Source organism: Anomalospiza imberbis, chromosome 1 (assembly GCF_031753505.1).
Source record: "Anomalospiza imberbis isolate Cuckoo-Finch-1a 21T00152 chromosome 1, ASM3175350v1, whole genome shotgun sequence".
Lineage (NCBI taxonomy): Eukaryota > Metazoa > Chordata > Aves > Passeriformes > Viduidae > Anomalospiza > Anomalospiza imberbis.
Genome location: NC_089681.1, coordinates 109,124,730 through 109,147,448, shown reverse-complemented (window position 1 = coordinate 109,147,448; position 22,719 = coordinate 109,124,730). Strand labels below are relative to the sequence as shown.

General features: G+C 37.4%; 1 protein-coding gene across 1 annotated transcript in view; it reads right to left on the bottom strand.

The window, feature by feature from the left end:
- Positions 1–22,719, bottom strand: part of MRPL3 (mitochondrial ribosomal protein L3) — a 28,260-nt gene extending 5,541 nt beyond the window's left edge. Inside the window, exons 1-9 of the mRNA XM_068205279.1 lie at positions 22,563–22,719; positions 20,582–20,760; positions 19,686–19,777; positions 18,810–18,908; positions 14,723–14,822; positions 12,773–12,833; positions 5,307–5,415; positions 3,547–3,624; positions 2,441–2,518 (exon numbers count right to left, since the gene is read on the bottom strand). Coding sequence (XP_068061380.1) covers positions 2,441–2,518; positions 3,547–3,624; positions 5,307–5,415; positions 12,773–12,833; positions 14,723–14,822; positions 18,810–18,908; positions 19,686–19,777; positions 20,582–20,760; positions 22,563–22,636 — 870 coding nt within the window. The 5' untranslated portion in view covers positions 22,637–22,719. The remainder of the gene's footprint in view (positions 1–2,440; positions 2,519–3,546; positions 3,625–5,306; positions 5,416–12,772; positions 12,834–14,722; positions 14,823–18,809; positions 18,909–19,685; positions 19,778–20,581; positions 20,761–22,562) is intronic.

Genomic DNA, 22,719 nt, shown 5'->3' with positions numbered 1-22,719 from the left:
TAATATCCCATAATTCCTCTCCCCAACCACAGATCCAAACTAATAAACAATAATGCATTGGATGTAGATGTCTATAAGCAAACAAGAAAACACCCTGGAAGAAAGGTGAAAGGCAAGCCAAAAACACCACAGATGAGTGTAGCAAGATTAATGAAGGAAAAAAAAACCAGAAATCAGAGAATCAAATAGTATTGCTTTACCTGATTTTATAATTAAAAATTATTTTCTACTCTTCACAGATATATTTGAAAAAATAAGGGAAAAAATGAATGTAATGTATTTCATATGGCTCATGCAAGGAAAAAGCCACAGAATGGATCCACCAGCTCAAGGAACTGGAATGAAATGCTGCATACTGCCTTCAATCTCCAAATAAGACTGGAAGCAATTTTTGGAAATCTGTTTCTTAATAGCAATAATACCTACTGCTGTGTCTTTATCTCAAACAGTGCTACTTATTATTAAATATCATCAAAGCCTGAGTCTGGAGCACTTTGGTCAAGATTTTTCATATACTCTATTATCTTAAGCAAGGAGCTCTCAGGGAAGAAAAGCCTCATTCTTCCCATCTATGTTCAACTCCCAGCAGAGTGTGCAGTGTCTGATCAGCAAGAGAAGAATGATTTGTTTGAATGAGATCTTCATGGTGTACATATGAATGTGCAGTATTAACACACACAGCTTTGTTTTGAAAAACAATTTATATTACAGGTGTGTAATATATGCTTGTTTTCTTAACTCAAAATCAGAAATAAAATTAGATTATTTAGTCTACTTAGAATAAAATTTATAATCTGGTAAAAACAGGTACTGTATTCAGACATAGTGGCTTCATAAGCTGTTGCATCCTTGCAGATAAAACATGAGAGATGTGTACCTGCATTTGCCACCAAGTGTGGATTTCAACAGTGTGACTAGGGTAGCAAGATGCATAATATTTTTCAACAATTAACTCTTGTTTAAGAGAATTGTTAAGATCAAAGAATACAGTCCAGGCATCAAACATTTCTCAATTTTTCAGCTACATTATGCTGCTTGTATGCATACATTATAATTTAAAACTAACATTCTGAAATAAATTCCCACTTAATTAAATTTCAGACTGACATTGAGCAACCAGGCTCATGCCTCAGGATTAGAAGAAAATACTTTGAACACAGTTAAGAAAAGGTCATTCAGTTCAATATACAGAAGAAAAGCCAGCTGAACAACACTCTTAATTCTAAGTAACTGATGTCATGCCCAGTAATTTTGCAGAAATTGTCCTGAAAACTACTTTCCCTGGACATCTCTTAACCAATTTTCACTATATTGGAAGAGAAATGTGTAATGTACTCCCCAGGCTTGGGCTGGACATTAAAATAAAAACAGTTTAGAGATACCTTGCCCAGGAAAAAAGGCCTTATTTCCAGTGAGAGAAGCATCATTTTTCTATGGGTAAAACACCTATTTGAAGGCAAGGTTGCTGTACATAAGGCCCAGTAGCTGTAGAGTTTTGCTCCACAAGTAAGAGACAAATACGGGCAGTTCACAGTAAAATAGAAGAAGATAATGAACTATTTGAAAACATCTGAATTTGATGAACTCTTCAACTTTTCAAGTCCTGAACCATTTAAATCCCTGCAATACTTCCAAGGACAGGAAGGTACATGCATACCAAACTCTTCATAGACCTTCACAGCAAAGACATTTGATACCCTGCACTCTATTCAATCAGAATGGAAACAACTTCCACATAAGTGGTGTTTGCAGGTGTGTGAAATATACTTAATTAGAAAGAAAAATCTACTTTGAAAACTACCCTTAAAAATACTTTTCTTGCTTTGATGTGATTATTTATATAATGAGAACACTTACTATACTCCATTGTTTCAAGACTGTCGATGGAAAACTGAAACAGTCTCCAAAAACTTGAAATCAATCTTGAAGACTGCCACAGAAAATACCACTGGCACATTCATATTGATTCCAAAGGGAACTCAGATCTTTATTGTGAAGTCCAGCTGTCTCTTCCTGTATCTCAACTGCTTCTTGGAAAGGTAACTGCTACTGAGTACGGGAATGCTTGCTGTGTATCTCTGTTCATGAATATAACACTTAAATAACATTCTGGAAATCTCACCACCATGTTACAGGCTCATGTTAGCATTCAAAGGGGATGGACACAGCCTGGAGACACCACAGCGTTCAGTAAGTGTGCTGGTGTACCATAAGATCTAAGAAGGAGCCATTTAGAGTGCTCTACTGAACTATTCAGAGTGCCCACTGCCCCTGCTGACCACACACTTCTACAGAACTGATTCCACTGCTCTTTGATTCAACAGTACAAGGTGTCTCAGAAGAAATGAAAAGTGCATCCTACCGGTGTTTTTCCATTTGTAAATTGATTTGTAGAGAGCTTAGGAGTCACTAATACAAGTATTGAAACTAGCAAACATACCTTCACCAGACAATTGGTGTGACCTGGAACAGACCCATTTACATAAATAATGTCATGTTTTGTATTGATCCTCCACACCTAGGAGACAAAAAAAAAAAAAAAAAAAAACAAACACTGAGTCCTGTTTAGAGACTATTTCCAGTTTTACAAACAGAAGTCCAGCAAAGCCCAAACCGAGTAATTGGCTGTGATACCCTGGGGAAGAAAAATGTTCTGCACAGGCCTAAACTTGCCATAAAATTAACTCTCATGCCACTCTGGGTGTAAAGCTTCCAAATGCAAGAGGCTGAAACAGTTTTAAAGGGCTGGTGATCAGGCTGTATTTGGTAAAGTAGCTCTTTGATCAGTGTAACACCAACCAAAGCTCTTAGGTCTCTTTTCCCTCTAACAGCAACATGTTGAAAAACATGAAAAACATCACAGTTGACAAAGTAAAAAAAAAAAGTCCTCATGAAAATGTTCCTGTTACTGTATGTTAATTTCTTAACTTAATCAGGTGCTCAACTGAACACACATATTTTCTGCTACAAAAATTAGTTGTAGTAAATTGAGAACAGCAGCAGCACTTTTTGGCAAACTAGAGGTCAAAATGCTTTTTGTACAAACTACAGGGGTTGCCTTCAGAGACAGAGTAGCTTTAATAGCTTGGCAGCTGCTGTAGCTATGCACAAATCAGAATTGGGACAGAAACTATAATCCCCTTTTTGCACATGAAAGTGAAAGGCCATGATCAAGTCAGAGCTTCAAACAACTCAGATTTGGGTTGGGTATGAACAATGGAATAGGCATGGAGACATTAACTGAAATCACCAAAAGCCTGATTGTTTTCCCTCTTCAAAGGCAGAAATCAAGGGACATAGTGAAGAACACAGTGAATGTGGAAGTATCACCCAAAATCCCAGTTCCCAGGGTACCACAAGCACAAAGGATGTTCAGGTAAGTTATTTGTAACCCACAAGAGAACAGAAGAATGCATTTACTGCTCTGGTCTCTCCAGCTTGCTTACTTCCAAGATGCTGTCTGGATTCTCGCAGAGATGGTGGACAGGACACCACTGCCTGGCAGTGCCACCACCTTATCCATGCACTGGTATACCCAGAACTCACCTTTAATCCAAAAGATGTCCTGTAGATGTTACCCATTTTACCAGGCATTTTCTTGCCACGATAAACTTTGGCAGCTTTCTAGATAAACACAAGGCCAAAAACACTATGTTAACTGCAAGAGGTACACTTACAAACTCAAGAGGTACACCAGAGAGAATATGCTGGTATTTCCAAGACTGAAAATACATAGTATCAAAAAAATCTAATCCTGATAAGCAATTTAAATACCTCCTGCCAGAGGTCAGGTTTTACTCTACATGTGTTCTGAAATATTTGACCACAATCACAAGATTTATATATATATACACATATATATACACACACACATTGTAAATTCTCTCCTCCCCTAATCAAAAAGTTTTTATACTGATGTCAATTGTATCTTTTTTAATGTGTGTATTCTTGAGAGTGGAATTTTTAATTCCATTCCCCAAGTATTAATTAGTATCTGTACCAAATTTTGATTGTCTGGGCATAAACTGGAACAAAGGTGGGGGAAAAAAAGCAGGAATAAGTGCAACAATTTTCAATTCTACACTGTTATCAAGCGATTTGTTTCCTGCACCTCTCTGTTATTCATTAATAATGTTTCTTGGGGTATTTCTTAATTCTTGTGAAATCAGTTGCAATGCAGTTCTAGGGACAGGATTCTCTACTGAACAGTCCTGGATTACAAAAATGTCTGAGATGGTCACCCACAGATGGGAAAGTACTATCAAGGCATTGTTTTTCCCCTGTTGCATCCTTTCACCTTGCTTCCTTCCCATCATACCTACTTCCAATACCATTTTTCATTCTATATACTTTGTAAAATTACATGCAGCATTACTGCTTACAAAATTCTAATTTAAAGAAAAGTAAAGAGGGATTATTTTGCAATGATGAATACCATCTGCTAAAATATTTACATTCTTCAGTGAAAATAAGTGCCAGATGTAGAATTCTTTTGCTAGCTGAAACTGAGAAGTATAAATCAGTAACGCATGCTTTTACAGTCTCAATTACTCAAACTTCATTGAGTGTTGCCTTTTTGCTTTTACTATTCTCTTGAGCATTATTAATCCTTTTTAATATTTCAACTTCTCTAAGAAATTTACAGATAGTTCATGTTCACTACTATGACTCACTTGATTTTAATTAATTTGCAAAATATTCCTCTTAGTTCAGTTTAAATATTGTACAGCTTTTTATAAGACAAAGCTTAAAATTAACCTCTTCAAAGAGCTTTTATAGTAATATTATTTATAGTTTGAAATGTAAAGATATGACTCTGTACTCTGCTTAGGAATGCATAGAAGCTTACACACTTCTGGGAATAATTCCCTACTAAATTATGGGGATCAGTTCATTAAGCAGCTACAGATGCCAGGCAAGGTGATAAAAGGAACCAGGGTTCCAAAGAACAATACCATATCTGCAGGATAAAATAACAGGCAAATCCATTCCAATCTATAAATGCTGTGATAAAAGCTTCTTAGAACTCTCTTTGAAGTATTAAGACAATTTCTCTCACTATATTACAAAATATGCCAATTAGCTCAGTTAAAATATGTGCATTTACCAGCAATACAGAATATTCATAAATCGAGGCCTAAGAGAACAGCATTGCTCCTTATACAGGATTCTGAACCTCCTTTGCTGCTGGGATTCCCTGCTAGCACAGAGTACATGTGGCAGCTAGCTACTGTACATTTGTTCAGTTTTAGTAAGCTGTTCTAAAAACACTGAAGAATATTTTAATGGGAAATGAGAATCCTCACATTGGTAGATATTGCTCCAGGTCGTCTGTGAGTTTTTGTCTGGCCATGGCTTGCAGGCTGACCTTTAAATCCCCACCTTTTCATGACACCTTGAAATCCTTTACCAATTCTGAAAACAAAAATAATTAAGAAACAAACCTGGGTTAATCAGACATAAGGCTTCTAGCAAAAACCAACAATTTCAGTCAGGCTCATGATTTTTTTTACCTTTAACAACACTCAGGTTGGGGAAGATTATACTTAAACATGGTATAAAATCTGTAATTTATACCATAAACATATTTTAGCGCAATGTTTAAAGATTGCTTTACAGAATAAGAAGCACTAGAAGAGAGTCAAACAGGCAAGAAGACTAACACAAAATGCTCCTTGCTGTGATTGTCCTCAGTAAAAGTTACCATAATGAATCTGTCCCATGAGCACCAGAACTAACAAACAAACAAACAAACAAAAACCCTGTAAAAAACCCAAATAATACCATATACCACAACTTAGTGTCAGGCCTAAGCATCGAGAGAGGAAAGAGATGGCTACTTAGAAGGAACATTTCCATACAACAAACTCATCTCTTGAGAACAGCTTTGTGTATAGTGACACGGAATTCCCTTGATCCGTACTCATCCAACATGTAAGTTCTAAAACACAATACCAAATAAAATGTATTTTCAGAGTCCATGTCCTTCATCTTGGAGCCACGTGACAGCATTACTGGCTTTGGAATTCTCTATTTACTGCAGGGACAGACTCAACAGGAAAAATCACCTTACCACTGCACAAAGGAAAAGCCGAATAAAGTGTGTGTTAAACTGGCATTGTCTGTGTCCAAAAGCAGAAGTCTGACCGCAGTGTTTATGGCTGCACTGATTATTAAATTTAACCTGAAATTGGCTCTGTTGGTTAGAGCATGGTGCTACTAATGCCAAGGCTGTGGGTTCCATCCCTGCAAGGGCCTTTCACTTAAAGAGCTGGACCCTGTGATCCTTGTGGGTCCCTTCCCACTTCAAATATCCTGGGATTCTATGATTTTGCAAGAGAATCCTTTTCCTCTGATTTACAGAAATCCTTTCTCTGCTAATGCACGTCACATTAAAAATAAATATATATATGCACACTTTGCATCTAAAATAAAAGTGGGTTTGAGCATGCACAGAGCATGCTCTAAGCAGGAACTGCCCTTGGCTGACTCCCTGCTCAGCACTGCCATGAAAAACCAGTGAACACACAAACACAGAAAACATCAACATTAATGAAAACTAGATTCTTTCCTCTTCCCACTTGATTCAACTTTCCTCTAGCTGCTGTCCTGGTTGCCTTGAACACATCAAACCACAGTCAAAAATAGCCATAAAGAAAGACTCTCTAAAGCTACAGAATTGTAAGGGAACATGAGCTGTGCAATCACTGTGTCTGTCTCCTGGTCTTCCCCTTCCTTGCTCAGAACCTATGGGACAATCCCAGTTAAATCTGGCAAAGAAACACGTGTAATTGTTTGAATATAAAAGTTACTGGTTAGAAGCTCCTGACTATTTTTTGCTCCTTACCTACAGCTAAAGAAAAGCTAAAACTTAGTTAAAGCAGTGATATCTTCCTTTGACCTGCCAGCTGGCCAGTCATGCAAGTGGTTGTCACCAGCAAGACAAGTCCTTCCAGGCCAGCAGACAGTGGTGGGACATGAAGGTATGAAGGGGGTGGGGGCCAAGATAGGAAGCTGAATGAAGGCACCTGTGGGAGGGAAGACCTGGGTTACCTGGGATCAGGATCACAGGGCAGGAATCCAAAGGATGCAAGGCTTTGTGATAGAATCAGCTAATTTTAAAAGCTTGCAGTAGTAATAGTAGTGAAAAATGGTTTAAAAATACACTTTAAGAGAGGCTCAAAACCTGTGTTTTTCTGTTTTTATACGGCTAGGGAGAAGTAACTATGAAATATATGCAGAAACTAAGCTATAGGAAAACTCATATCTGTTCTGCCAAAATGCTGTTTTTTTATTTTAAACTACCTATTACTGGCCATGTTTTCCAAGCAGATTACTTCTGGCATCTCTAGCTGGAAGATGGACTTAGCAAAACCAACAGCAAGTGGGTTGCAGCTGTGCAGTCAACAGAGCGAGCAGATAAATTCTGTTTTTAAATGATGCGGCATGATAAATTCTTTAGCTGCAGTAATGCCCTTGCAATTCAGAGAAAACTACAAACCATAAAAAGCTACCATTTCAAAAGTAAACACTACTGTCAAACTTAGCCAAGAAGAATAAATCTCTGATGTCATGAAACCACTTCAACATTTCATTCAACTTACTGATTTTTAACATGACCAATTTAGAATACTGTCAACTGTGATTTAAAAAATTTAAAACATTAATACTTAATACATGCAAGAGATGTATTTTTTAAAAAATGATCAAATACTATAAGCTATCTTTTAAAAAAGTGATTATATCACAAGATAGAGTTGCTAGTGTTAAATGATTCATGCAACAGAGAATGATTGGTTGCTTTTTGGTCCTTCCAATTACACATTTTCTGTGAACAAAGACTCAAATTTTACAATGCTGAAGCCTTATGAAATTTATAGAAAGTGTGACCAGATTGAAAAAAGAGCACTCTAGTAAACCTGGAAGTTCTCTTACACCTGTTGATCTGGAATATGAAAACAAACCTTCAGCCTCTGAAGTATTCTGCCTAAGTCAAGGAAAGAGATCAAAATGCTAAAATTCAAGAGTATTTTATTATGTACAATGCTTTACTATCAATCAAGGCTTTTTCATCATATTAGTACAATAATGTTTCAGATTAGTTTCCTTTTTTATTTGTAAAAATCACTCAATTACCTACAAGGACACTTTACCTTATGATTTTCTGATATTAATTTCCTATTCAATATGACACAGCCATCATGATTGAAATAATGAAATAAGAAGCAGCTATAGGGTTTTTTTCATTTTTGAGTTTTTTACCTTAAAAAAAGAATAAACAATATGCAATGCTTTTTAAACACATGTCAAGAAGACAAACAATTACACAGTGTATATTTTATTTGACTCATGTTCTATCTGAAATAAAGCTGGAACCACAATAAGAACAGAATAAGATTATCTAGACTGAATGTAAAGTTTATTTTAAAGTAAGGAACTACTAACATTTAATTTATAATAAAATTTAGAACTGGTCAACTCAGCAGTTAGTAGCTAAGGCAATATACCTCAAGCATTCTAAAACCTAAGTTGATGTGAATAAGATCTGTTTTCAGACAAGTAGTGGATTTCTCCACTATATGAAAAAGAATTACAATGAGTACATTTTCCACGACCCACAATTTATCGGTATTCTAATGCAAAGACTTTACATTCTTCCAATTGTATGAAACGCAACATGCTTTTGAAACTAAATATTTATCTTATATAAACAAGGAAGAGAACTTAAGATGCTTACTGTTCAAGACATATTATGGAAATCAGAGAATGGTTTATACAGTGTATTGTATAAAGTATTTAAGTCTTCTTAAACTTTTTATTCTGACAAAGATAATGAATATTATGCAAGATTATATTCTTGTCGATTTCTGACCAGACACCAGGTGTCAGCTATTAATATTACTCATTTAATTTCAAATTGTTTAATTGCCCTCTTTGCCCTCCTTAAAAATTACTAGTTGTGAATATATTCAGCAAGTATCATTGATTAAAAAAATAATTATTAAAATTTAACCTAAGCCAGCTGAGATTTTTAAGAAACATTAAGATCTGTCAAAGTAGGATGCTAATCCAGTACTATATATCAACTTAACAGAAGAAATTACTAGGATCCATTTAGAAAGAATTGATTTTGCTACAGTATCTGAAATATGATAACCAAGAACTTATACTGAAGTAGAATGTTCGACATCCTACTTACCCCCTTGTGATATCATGCTGAGACATCGTCTACCTGTTGTCTTGGTTTGAATCAAGGTTTGAAATTTTTTATGTTCTAACAGTAACATTAGACACATATCTGAACACAAAATCCCACATGCATGAGACTTATAAAATTAGATTTGAATTGCAGAATGCCTCTGCTCTTCTACAGATGCAATATAGTGACTTAGTTTACTTGGCTTCACTGAGTGAAGCATTACCTGATTCCGAGAAAGTAATCACAGGGAGCAATGATGATATGAAAAACTAGGACATGCAAGAGTTAAATAAAAGGAAAATAATCTTTCTGCAGAGTTAAAAATAGAGTTTAATTACAGTTGTTCTGGTCTCACCTGCAGGAAAGCAGGTGTTGAGGTCAACCACCTAATTTCATACAAAACCTCATTTTCCAGATTTGATACAAGTAAAATGCCAGTATCTAATGAGAGAACTTTCATTTAGAAAGCTACTGGAATAAAGTACTCTAATTAAGAAACAATTTACTTTGCTAGTAACTCTTCAAATGTAGTTAATTTAAAAGAGCATTATTTCGATGCTGCAGGGAAAAAGTATTCGAACTACTTACTCAGATAACTTTGGGCAAATGGAGAGTTCTGATTCAGGCTCAGATTACACTGTTAATTGAGCAAAACTTAAATACACCATAAACACTCCAAACTCACCACTTAATTCCAGCCCATTTCCAACAAATCTACTGTTGGCTTTTTCTTGAGACTGACAAAATTTCTGATGTTCCTCATCACCCTCACAGTAAAGAATTTCTTCCTAATATCTAATCTAAACCTACTCTCAGTTTGAAGCCATTTGTCCTGTCACCACATACTTTTGCAAATATTCTTTCTCCATCTTACAGGCTCCCTTCAGGTACTTGAAGGCTGCAATTAGGTCACGCTGAAGCCTTCTCTTCTCCAGGCTGAACAATCCCAATTCCCTTAGCCTTTTCTCACAGGGGAAGTGCTCCATCCCTAGAGGGGACCACAGAGCTGGATGCAGTACTAAAGGCAGGGTCACAGAGCTGCAGCTGGTGAGACAGATGTATCTGGATGCTGTTGTGCATTTTAGCTCCAAACTTAGCAGGGCTAAACTTAAGGATTGAGCTTTTAAATTACTGAAAATGAGTACTAAAGAAAATATTTCAGCACTGTAGAAGATTGACAGCATACAGACACACTGCCTACTCTCAGTGCTCTAAAAGTCACTCATACCATGGTGAACGATCATGAGATTTGAAATAAAAGTGCATACATAAATCTTTAACCGAACCTTCTCATTCATGTGAAAGTGTTTTTGCTTACAGAGGTATAAATGAATCAAAACATTTCAAAAACATTTGCAGGGAAGATTTAAAGAAGACAGTCATAAAAAATCCCCTACACTTTGGTAACCAAATGAAGGGGCTAACCCAAGACTTCTGAAATGAAATTTGAAGTTTGCTTACTTATAAGGAGCAAATTTTTTATTTACATTTTGGCAGAAGGAAGCATACAAAAGGATATCTTGCTCATCTGAACAATTAAAAACTGGTGAAAGATTAAAATATCCTTTATAGTCTACTATATAATCTTCTAATTGAGGCAACATTTGTTTTCTTTCTTTCCTTTCTAAAGGACTTACTACAATGAATCATGCTATTATAAACAGCACTGCTATTTTCACCCACATGATATCTAACACTGTACACGCTGATGTTTCTTCCAATTAAAGCAAAATTACTGTCAAACTCAAAAATGTAAAGTACATATTCATGTAAATATATTTCTAAAAACTTGACAGCACATTTTAGGAATTACTATTTTTCAAGTCCATAATGTTTTGAAACAGAAAGACCCAGGTCCTCCCTCCACGTCCTTCCCCAGGCTGGGTGGGACTTTGCTGGATGAAATTGCATGGAAAAAACCCAAAAGAATAGAAGAAAAACTGAAATGTAGTAACATAACTTAATTCTTGCCCGGAAGCTAAGGGAACATGATAAATGAAGCATTCCAAAGAAACAGAAATCAGAATGTGAGCAAGCCACAGAAAAAGGTTAAAAATTTTTGATACAGAAAGACTGGAATGATTAGAGAATCACACTGACAGAAAACCCATTTCACCTTTCTCTTTAATTAAAGAACATTTCCTTCACCTTTACAGAAGGATTACAAGAAATATGCTACCAAATCAGCAGTACAAACACACAGCTGATTTCTGAAATGGGATCATAAAAATATCTAAAGAAAACATATTAGAAATATTTAATTCCAATCTAGGATGGATTCACTGAACAGGACCAAGAAGTTGATGCTAGTATTTTCAAATACTAAAAGCAAGATATAAATACCCTGTGGCTGTTTACCTATCTTCTACACTGCTAAAAAATCTCTTTCCTAGTTCTTGGAAAAACTCCTAGAAAAACAAAGCTTTTCTGCATTAACAAAGATTGACACCTTATCTCCATTAACTGACTGTATTCCTAATGATCATGCACATTGTTTTGCAAACACCCTATGGTCTCTTATAGGATGCTCACTGAATGCAATTTACAAGCAGAATGAATAATATGCCAGATCTAAGTATTGTATAAGAAAGTCTGACATGGAAAAATACTAATTCCAGTCAATTCCTTAAACTGTTTTTCTCAATAGAGTGCCCTCACAAATGTAGGGAAGTGTAATTCTATTAGAATTGCATACTCAGTTCTGTTGATATGGCCAGTTTCCCCATATATACAAAATCCTGTGAACTGCATTGGACATTGATAGGTATTAGACCCTACATGCGAGACATGAAGCTGAGTACTATCTCCATTGCAGAGAAAATAAAACCTGTAATGGCAAATATTATCTTTGTATTATGACACTGAAATATGCAGACAGGAGTTCTCTTGGTCAGGGGAAATCACAGTTGTACAACAAGAGCCAGGACCACTCTTTGCCACAAGATGCCAGTTTCTCTTTTGAACACCCTCTATTACTTGAGCTCTCATTTGGCATTCACAGTGGTCTGAGAGGAAATTGTTCCCTCCCACATTAAAGTAAAAGATCTTTAGCCACTGCTGGTAAGGACATGAGCTGGAATGTGAGAGAAAACAAAACAAAAAAAAAAAAAATTGACAGCTCTGTTGTACTGCTAAATATACTCACTATCTTTTTGCTATCCTTTCAGTCCACATATCTCTTCCCATCTCTTCACCAAATTAAAATTAAGGCATCTGTTTGGGAACCAATACCTTTCAGCATTTTCTCCATTTTTACATACTAGAGATACTGCATTAAAGTATCTCTTTGCCCATGCTAATCATGGGCATGTGAGAGACAACACAGGCAGACCTCTGCCTTAATAGAATTAGTAGTCTACCTGCCTTGTTCAAAAGCAAGAGTAAGCCTCATCAAGAAACATAACTTGGTATTTCTGACGCAATGAGTGGATGGACGTCAATTTCTTGTCACTACCACTGCAATTGTATTTCAGCTTTTGTGAGCCATGGGTTCCAGACAAATTAAGAAGGAAAAAAAAATTAGCCATTCTCTTTGAGAAAGATTTAAGACACGATAAATCCCCAGGCACCTACGTTTTTGCAGTAACATCCACAAACTGCCCGGGGCGGAAGTGAGCAGCATACAAAGGAGTACCTGCAGAAGAAGAGGAGAGATCATGGTCAACTTATTGCTGAAATCCTCAAACCACTACACAGTTATTATCGTCCAGGGTAGGCTACAGTCACAGGAAAGGAAACAGAACTTGTTATTTACATCTTATTTGTCCTTCTTTATCAACCTCACGGACTGAAATAGATGCTTTGTATTTACTATTTAAGCACATTTCTTAGGATATAACCCCATTTCAGATGAGCAGGAAGGAAGAGTCAAGGCTTTACTTTTACAAGGCTTTGCACTTCCCACACTGCCAAAGCCCTAAGTGCCTAATTAGTTAAGACTCATACTACATATGCTTAGGAAAAAAAACAGAATATGCTGCACTTAGAACTACTAGGACTTCACAAGGTGGAGGGTTCAAAAAAAATCAAACCAAAAATCCAAACAAACCGCAAAAACTCATTTACTAGAAAAAAATAGGCTTTAAAAAATTTTTGCAATGCTTCCTCTATTAAGACACAGTGTTTCCAAACTAAAGTCTGTGGGAAAAGTACAGCTTCCTCCACTGGGGAATTGTCTACATGCTAACCTTTAGCAGAAACAGTGCTACTGTAGGTCAGTGACATCACTCACCTCACTGTAATTACACAAATTCCTTAAGTACTTGCAGTATCAAAATATTAATTTCCAATTTGTTTTGTCTTCAGTGATTTTTTTTCATCCAAGTGCAAATCTTTCATTAGCAGCTTCAAAAAACCCAACAAAGCAAACTGGTAACTCAGTTCTTTATAAATTAACTTTAATCTGAAGATCCATGTGGCTGCATATTTCAGTTTGCAGTTTGTTATACATCCATTAAAAAAAAGAAATTTTAATTGCTTCATGTTTTTTCAATTGCTTCCATGCTTTCTCAAATCTGTATGAATGCAAACTAAAATGATGTAAACCTCTCCTAAGTCTCGAGCATAAAAACTTTTATATTATTTCATGTTACATTTACATAATCCACACATTTGGATAACTGCCAACTGACACAAAATCATACACAAAACGATGTTATGTACAAAATACCCACACTGCAGAACCGGCTCATCAAACACTTGGAATTCTGCTTTATCTCAAGCTATTGCTTCCATTTATTAGTCCAGACTTCATGTCAGACTTGATTTTTATCAGTTACTGCACTGTCTTAAAAAGGTCTTGCTAAAAAAGCTTAAAAAGCTCCACTAATGGCACTGAAGATGCAATACATTAGAATTTCCTACCATATATAATTATTCAGAAAATACCTGTAACTGCCAAAACCCACAAAATAAATGCAGTCTAAATACACTACCTAATAAAACCTCAGAAACTTAAAACTTTTCATTTTATCTCCAAACTTCCAATACTGATTTTTAGTGAGAATGTTTGTAATAAACATGATTTAGTGTGTTTTACTTTGCAAGCTGTAAAACAGAAAAAGCAGCCTTTGTCCTACTTTTGAATGCAGCAAGAAGGAACAAAACTCAAACTGCTATTTCAGGGTCCTGGGAAACATCACCACAAAATTGTGTCCCTTTCATAAGGATAAACACAGAACTTCCTGTAACTGTATCCATATTTATGACCAAAAAGTGAGTCAACGTTACAGACATTTACTTCTTAACTCAATGTTCAGAGAAAATTTGGATTGGATTTATTTTCTTATAGGTGGAAACATAGTGTCCTGGAAAAAGCAAAAAACTTACATCTCATCAACTAAAAAGTAAAACCTATCTTTTAATTTTCCCTATGAAAAAAGTTTGCCTGCGCTTAATGACAAAAGAATTCAGCATTTTCTATGAAAAACAACACTGAAATACACATCATAACTTCATTTAGGTCAACAAGTGGCAGATGCTAAATAAGTATGCACATAATACTCAGTAGCTCAAAAAAATTACCTGGCTTAATTATGGCATCATCTGTTACATTAAATGTTGTAACTTTCTGCTTCCGTGGCACTCCAGCTTCTTTAAAAATTTCATGTGCAGACTCTGGTTTCTGCAACAAAAAGCAGCCATAAAAAAGAAGTCATCTTAAAATACCCAAGAATCAACCCAGCACAGAAAACTATTACAGACTGTCAACATCACTCAGAGAAACAGATACATCATACTAGAATTTCATCTTGAGGCTTGCATTTTATCTGTACATAAAGTTTATTTAAAAATAAATAAATGTCTGTGTTTTATTTTCTGCCAAGTAGTTACCCTACAGCTATCTAATATAAATGAGAGATATATGAGGATATAGAAGATTGGAAGAGGGAAACAAATCATTTAGAATGTACCTGACAGATGCTACTTTTTTTTTCATGGTTTACAAGGAGTTTTGTAGTAATTTAGAAGTCGGTTCTCTTTTTCAAAGCTTCTGATGACTTAGTTCCACACCACAATAAATGTAATTTATTAACTAACAAAAACAAATTGTTATTAACTAACAAAACCATAGAAGCAAATTCTCATCTTGTAGAAACTTCTAGAAATGCTTAAATTTCCACAGAAGAAAATTTTGAGTCTCTGGGCAAAAAAAGAAAAATTAATAACAACAAGTTTATGATCCATATATTTTTAAGATATAGCAAGTACACTCAGTGTCAAACTACTGCTTGACTTACTAAAGCAGGGATTCTGTTTTCAGATGAGTCTGACAGATTTAAAAGTACTTAAAATTATTCTCAGCTGTTTTAGGCAAGACATCTCACAGAACAGCAGACCATTGAGACAAAACCAAGCAACAGAAACAGTGATGCAGGAAAACTGTGGCCACAGGACAAAAAAAAAAAAAAAAGAAAAAAGAGATGCAGCTGACTTTCCTTCAAATGATTTCTGGTAGAAAGCAATTTAAGCATCTAACAATACTGTCACACTTGGATAATCTCATCTCTGAGGTTTGCTTCTCAAAACCCCTGTGCAGCTCCCTCCCTCTCAAAAATTATTTTGTGTTTTTTAAGAGCAAGTAATGTGTACAACTTTAAAATGTTAGTGTATTTGAAAATATAGTGTTTTAAAAAGTTTTGAAAATCTGCATGTTGGCATTTCTTTTGTTTTCAAACATTTGTTGAAAAGCGTTAGAATGGAGGAAGTTTTATGAAGAATGAGGAAGCAAGATGATGAGGATATCTGATTTAGAAAAAAACCAGAAATTTTTAATTTATGAATCCATCTTTGAGAGTGAAAAATATTTCTTGAGAGATCTGTTAACTCGAGGTCACATTACAAAATACTTCAAATACCTTTAAAAAACCAGAATCAACTACATACAAAATCTCTCCTGAGACCATGAATATTTGAGGGATCAGTGGAGCACCTGTAATAATCTGCAGAACTATACGTGAGAATGAAAAATAAAGATATGGACTTCCTTCTAAGTGCCTGTATATCAATCCTTTATTTCCAGCTATGTAAAACTGCTGCCTTAAGCTACAGCAAGGCGAGTCCTGTGCTAAGCGTGGGTGGCTGGAAAGAGCTACCACAGCTTAAGAAGAGCATGGTGAAGTCAAAGGATAAAATTCACTTGTATCTCAAGAGTCCTACTCTAGGTTGTAGCCTTGCACTGTTCTACTGTAACAGCACCTCCTCTTCAAACAGCCAAGTGAGAGATGTATTTTTGCAAACAAAACACTTCAGTCTTTACAAACCCTTCCTAAAAAGCAATATTGAAGAAGGAACACTGAGTGGATTCTCAGATGTTCCTTATTTTTAAAAACACCAACAATACCCTCCTGTATTGTAGGAAAATGATTGATATGTCTTCACTTATAGGAAGCATATAAAATATTTTTGACCAAAAAAAAGTCTGAGCACTGACAGAACTTACTTTTGAGCATAAGCTTGCATTAATTAAAAAATCATGAAGAATCTGTTCACTTATAACAGAGTGACATACATCAAGCTAAAAACAAAAAATGAATCTTGCTAAAAATGCAATACCCCTTATCAGTTATAAAGCAATTTGACACTCCAAAGAAATACAGTAAATTCTTTGTTAGAAAAATTACTGAAGAAATCTTTTGATTGAACTCATTAAAAATCAGTAGCTGTGAGGAATCTGAGGAAGACAGATGTTCCTATGAGGAATTAACAAAAGAGAAATTGCTTATGCTAATACAAGACAGTATCATTCAGCTTTCTTTTAATTCTCACTTCTGACACTTCAGAGAGAAAAGAAACACATAAGAAGGCTGATAAACATAGGAAAACAATGATCCAAACTTGCAGCTAAACCACAGAAATACATCACTTGTTGGTACCTTAACAAGTAAATCTGCCCAGAATCAGCATGCCAAATTCCTCCTTAGGAATCATGTAGTTTATACATTCATGATGTCAAAAGTAATAATACAGAGCTCATAATAATAATAATAATAATAATAATAATGATAATAGTAGTAGTAGTAGTAGTAGTAGTACACAGTTCAGTCTCAGGCCAGGACTTCACCAAAAATTGCTCAAATAATATTTAATTAATTTTAAAATGAGTCTAAGTTCAACCAAATTAACAGATGCTAACTTGCAAAAAGTTATGCCCAAAGAAAGTCTTGAACATAACTCACACTTCTTAAAAGTCCTTGAGTTGACATTTTACGTAGTTCTGCTTTGAAGAAATTTTCATAGGAGCTGTTTAAAAAGAAGTTTTCTTCATACCTCCTTACTTCTGGCATGCTTTTACTCTGACAACTTACTTGATTTACTAATAACATCATCTTCATGAAAAGATCAACTCTAAGGAATCTAATGGGCAAAACACAACTCGAAAATTATTATTCCCATGACTCTTGCATGTCTTAGACCAAAGTAAAAGGAAAGAAAAAAACACAGCTGACATTTTTCCAGGAAAATGTCATACCTGGAAAGTAGAAATGGACTGAAGTGACAGAATAGACACCTGAAGAGTGCAAGCTGTACTAGTCAAACATGGCATAAACCAATCGAATAAATGAATGGTACCTCAAAGTATAAGCCTGTTCAAAATCAGCACAATATACTAAAAAAGCCAACAGATCTATCTTCTCTTCTTCTTCTCTTATTTCCACTAAAGCAGAAATAAATACACAGATTGATTCTGAGGCCCTGGGATAACCACCTGTTTGAAAAAAGGAAATCTATGCCCTCAAAAAGCCACAATCATGAACTGAGATAATCTGCTTAGTAGTCATGAGCCCTGGGATTTTTTCACTTGCCCAAATCAGACAAATGAGTGTCAGGATATTGCAAGAACTGAAAAATTATATTTTACAGAAATAATGCATTACAGAAACATCCTTTGAGAGAATGCTTTGTTTCTGCTTGATCTATAACTCATCCTGGGGAATGACAGTTCTGCCAGACAACCTCAGCCACTAGAGATATCTGGGAATTCCACATCAAGGACCTGGGATGTCTTAACAAGTGAGTGACTTTGATATGGCTGTTGATGAGTTACAATCATGAAGCTATCTTCTTGAAAGGATAAGTCTTGAACTTACTTAGCAGCAGAACTACAGACAGACTAAACAATGTCAACAGACCAGGGGAAAAAGTAGAACTATAGCTAAAAAGACAGTACAGGAAAGTAAGCCAGAGCACTAAGTTGTAAACAACTGATGAAGCTTGAGTAAGTATACAGCAGGCTCCTGAAGTGTGTATCTTGCAGTCCTCATCTCAACTGAATCTCCACAGACATGAAGAACACACATTTCTCCACTGCTAGTGGTCCTTCAAACCCTTTCACCAGCATGGGACACTGCACCTCAAAGCAAATTCATAAACCCAAAGCTTTCCTAGAGAAGTAAAAGGCAAAACTTTCAAAAAGTTCTTCCTGCTATTCTCTTAATCAAGAATTTACACTTGCTTAGGAAATGGCAAAGGTGAATGTGACAAAAGATCAATTGCAAAGCACCCTTGTCTGCCAGTAAATCTTTCAGAGAAGTCTACTTATGCTACTTTTATATTGTAATCACAACAGAAACAACTATTCCAGCAGTGACACCCAAAGTGCTTCACTTACAGAAAAAGGAGATACATTTTTGCCTCCAACAAGCAGCTTAGCTGTTTTTCCACCCGACTCTTCCTTTGAAACATATCTTAAAACATGGCAATCTTGAACCTAGAGAAAAGAAAAAGTGTATGTCTGAGCATAAGCAGATGTGTATACATTAAGACAACAAAATACCAAAGTCAGTCTGGGTTTCATAACAGAAGATGCAGCCTACAAGTAAGACAGTGTGTTACGTTTTTACCACTGACATTGCTTTTCCAATGAACTGAAGGCTTATTTCAGCCAAAAAAATGGTAGAATGCAAACTAATTTCATAAATTCTCTAGAAATTATAATCATCTTTTCCACACAAGATCTACAAAGCCCCTATTGTAAGCATGCAAAGCACACAGAAGGGCCCCCATTTCAGACTCCGGCTCCTTTGCCCTGTAAACCTGATGGCCTTCACGCTCCTCTTGTGGCAGCAGCCAGTCAGCAAAAGGCTTCATCACAAGAGCAGCTGCTAGAGAATATGAAGAAGCAGCTTCAGAGCTACAAAGGCTCAGAAACCAAGGGGAATCTAATCCCAACATGCCTGCAGGTGGAAAAATAAAAGAAGTGAAGTGGGACAGTTAACCCCAGCTTTGTTGCATCACCTAGGTAACACCACTCATAGCTCTGCAGCGTTTGAATAGCTGAGGCAGCAGGGCAGAGCACTCCTAGAAAGTATGGATATAAACACAATATTCTGTACAGTATAGAATACTATACAGGAGTGAAAGAAATCTTCACTTTCTTTCAGGATTTCCTACTCTGTGCAAGTAGTAAGTTTCACTTTTCCTTGAAACAGGTGGTTTACTATCTGAATATAGTATAGGAGATTAAATTCATTATGGTTTATTTCACCTTAAGTAGTGTGACAGCATGTTTTTCTCCTGATTTGGTCCATATTGGCATCATTCCCAGTTTTACTGCAACAACACCAACTCTGATGGAATCTGTAGATCAAAACAGAACACGGATGTACCTTCACACTTAGTAATTGAAAGAGTTCATCTAATAATCTGCAAAGTCCCATTAACTCTGATCTTTCCTAAGGAGGTGAAGGAGAGAAAACACCACTAAATCCTTGCAGGTAGGCTGGGGTTATTTAACCTCACCAGCAGTAAAGTTCTACCTGTTTCAGTTGTGTTTGATAGAAAATGCAACTATTTTTGGTTTGTTTTTCTTTTCCAAAATACAATGCCCATGTATTAGAGCCAAGGTAACTACTGAGAAGTTTGCTGTAGGAGGTTCCTCTCACCCCAATCTTTGCAATGGCAACCTGTCAAGTATGCCACACAAATGATGTGACCCTTTTGAAAGCTCAAAAACTTAAATCTGTGTTCTAGTCTATAGGAAATTGTAATCACAGACCAGAAGTGGGATGTATCATATACTACACTTTTTCTTCAGAGCCCAGCAATATTAACAAAAACATTTTCAAGTTTATACGCTTAAGGAGACTTTTTTGACTAATTCTTAATTTACTATCTTGTTGTACAGCAGTGGGATAGGTCAAGAGCTGGACTAAAAACTATCCTTGAACTAAAAGTTCTTAAAAGGTTCTTGACATCTTGTAATATTTAAAATGCTTTTTAGAGAACATTTACTTATCTACCAGGAGATTTATTGAGTGACTGATGTGAAAGCCAAAAGGAGAATACTTCACAAGACACAATCCTGATGTTACTGAATGCAACAACACAACAACAATAATAATTTCAGCTTGAACGGGTATTTCAGAAGAGAGAATTTGTCACCTGGTGTCCACTTATTCAGTGGCCATGGCTCATCTTTCAGAGGGCACAGCTTGCTGGCTGTCTGAGCTTTGTACTCCTCTGCAGTTATCTTCTTGAGGAACTCCACATTCTCTTCAGAAAGATGCTCGTGCCACCATGTTGAGCTGTTGATGTGTCTGACTACAAAGCCCAGCTGACCCCTTTCCAGAGGTGGGAAAAGGTTTTGAGTGTCTTATCAGTACAAAAAAGGTCTCATAACATGTATGTTACAACTAATTTATAAAACACCTAATTATCTGTCATTTGACTAAGTATTCTGAACTATACCAAAGGGGAGCAAGCAACAACAAACCAACCAACCAACCACTCCTTTTAACACAAAAAAACCCCCAGCTAGATCCATGAACAAAGAGATAACAGTAGGTACTGTTTAACTTAACTTTAGCTAGACTTTTAAAAACAATCTGTTGTGGCATCCTTCTATCCAAGATGGGATGTTATGGTATGGATGGATGGCCTGTCAGCTGAGCAAAAACCTGGCTGGATCGTCAGCTGAAGGGGTCACAGCCGATGGTTTGGACTCTACTAGAAGGCAAGTTACAAGCAGAGTTGCTCAAGAGTCTATTCAGGAACTTGTCCCGTTCAATATTTTTTTCAATGGCCTCTGAGAAGGATGAGTGCACTGTTCTTAAGCTGGAAGGGAGCAGTGGATGATGCCCAAGGGTGTCCCTCTGCCAGCCAGAGGGACAAGCCAACAAGGAACCTAGTGAAACTCATAAAGGAGAAATGCACAGTCCCACCCACAAGAGGCATGGGATAATTTGTGAGAAAGCTACTGACAAGACCAAGGTAGGACATGTCAATGAGGGGCACACCAGGAGAGTGAGAGAAGTGCTATAAACTGAAAAGGGGGATTCAGATTTGCCCTAAGGAAAAAAATGTTCAGCCTGAAGACAATCAAATACTGGTACTGGTGTCCAAACAGTGGGACTGTGCAATTTCAGTCCTTAGAGGCTTTCAAAACCCAAAACCACAAAGCCCTGAGCAACTTAGTCTGACCTCAGGGCTGGTCACACTGTGAGGAAGAACTTAGACCTCAGCTTAGAAGTTGGCTCCTCAGCTCCCTTCCAGGCCCAACAAGTCTCTGATTCTACAAACACCGCTGAACAGCTCAGTGTCCTGCCATAAATGTTATGAGAGCTGAAAAAGGCTTGAATGCTCCCTAATCCTCTGCAATGTCAACAAAACAGTATTTAATAGTACAGGCAGTGAATGCAAGTGGCCAGCGGGCCAAGGTGACCCACAACACTGCAGGCCAAGTCCCTCACTATGCTCCAAAGATGCTTTGGACGCGAACATGCCTGCCCTGCCATAACTCCCACGCAGGCTGGGGCTATTTCTAAGGCTGGAATGCCCCAGCAGTAACCCCTGGCACCACGAACAAAGCCCCGGGGCGCTGCCAGCAGCCTGCACGCAGAGGCCTCTCCAAAGGGCGGCGGGCAGAGACGGCGCGCAGGGGCGGGGAGAGGCCGCCTGGGAACAGGGCAGCTCAGGTGCCGCTCACCTTCCAGCACCTGCACGGAACTGACAGGAAAGACGAGGCAAAACTACTTACAGGAGCCTGTAGTGACAGGACAACGGGGATTGGGTTCAAACTGAAAGGCAGTAGGCTTAGATTAGACATTCCTTGCTGTGAAGGCGGCGAGGCACTGGAAGTGCTGCCCAGAGAAGCTCTGGATGCCCGATCCCTAGCAGCGTTCAAGGCCACGTTGGATGCAGCTCTAAGCAACCTGCTCTGGCTGAAGGCATCCCTTCCCACAGCAGCGGGGGGTGGAACTAGATTATCTTCAAGGTCCCCTTCCAACCCAGGCCATTCTAAGATTCTACGACCTCGGGGCTGCGATAGGGGCCGAGCCACACTCTGCTCCCCGCTGTTCCTGCCGCTTCTTCTTTCCGTCCCGTCCCCCGGAGCAGCCCCTTCCCCTCCCAGCCGTACCACTACCTGTGTCCGGGAGCCGGCCCCGCCGCCGCCCAGAGGCGCCCGCCGAGCCGGGCCAGCCGCCCCCAGCCCGCCATGCCGCCACCCCGGCCGAGCCGCCGCCGCCTTCCGGCCCCGCCGCGTCCGCCGCTGGAAACCTTCCGTGCTGTCCCGGACACAG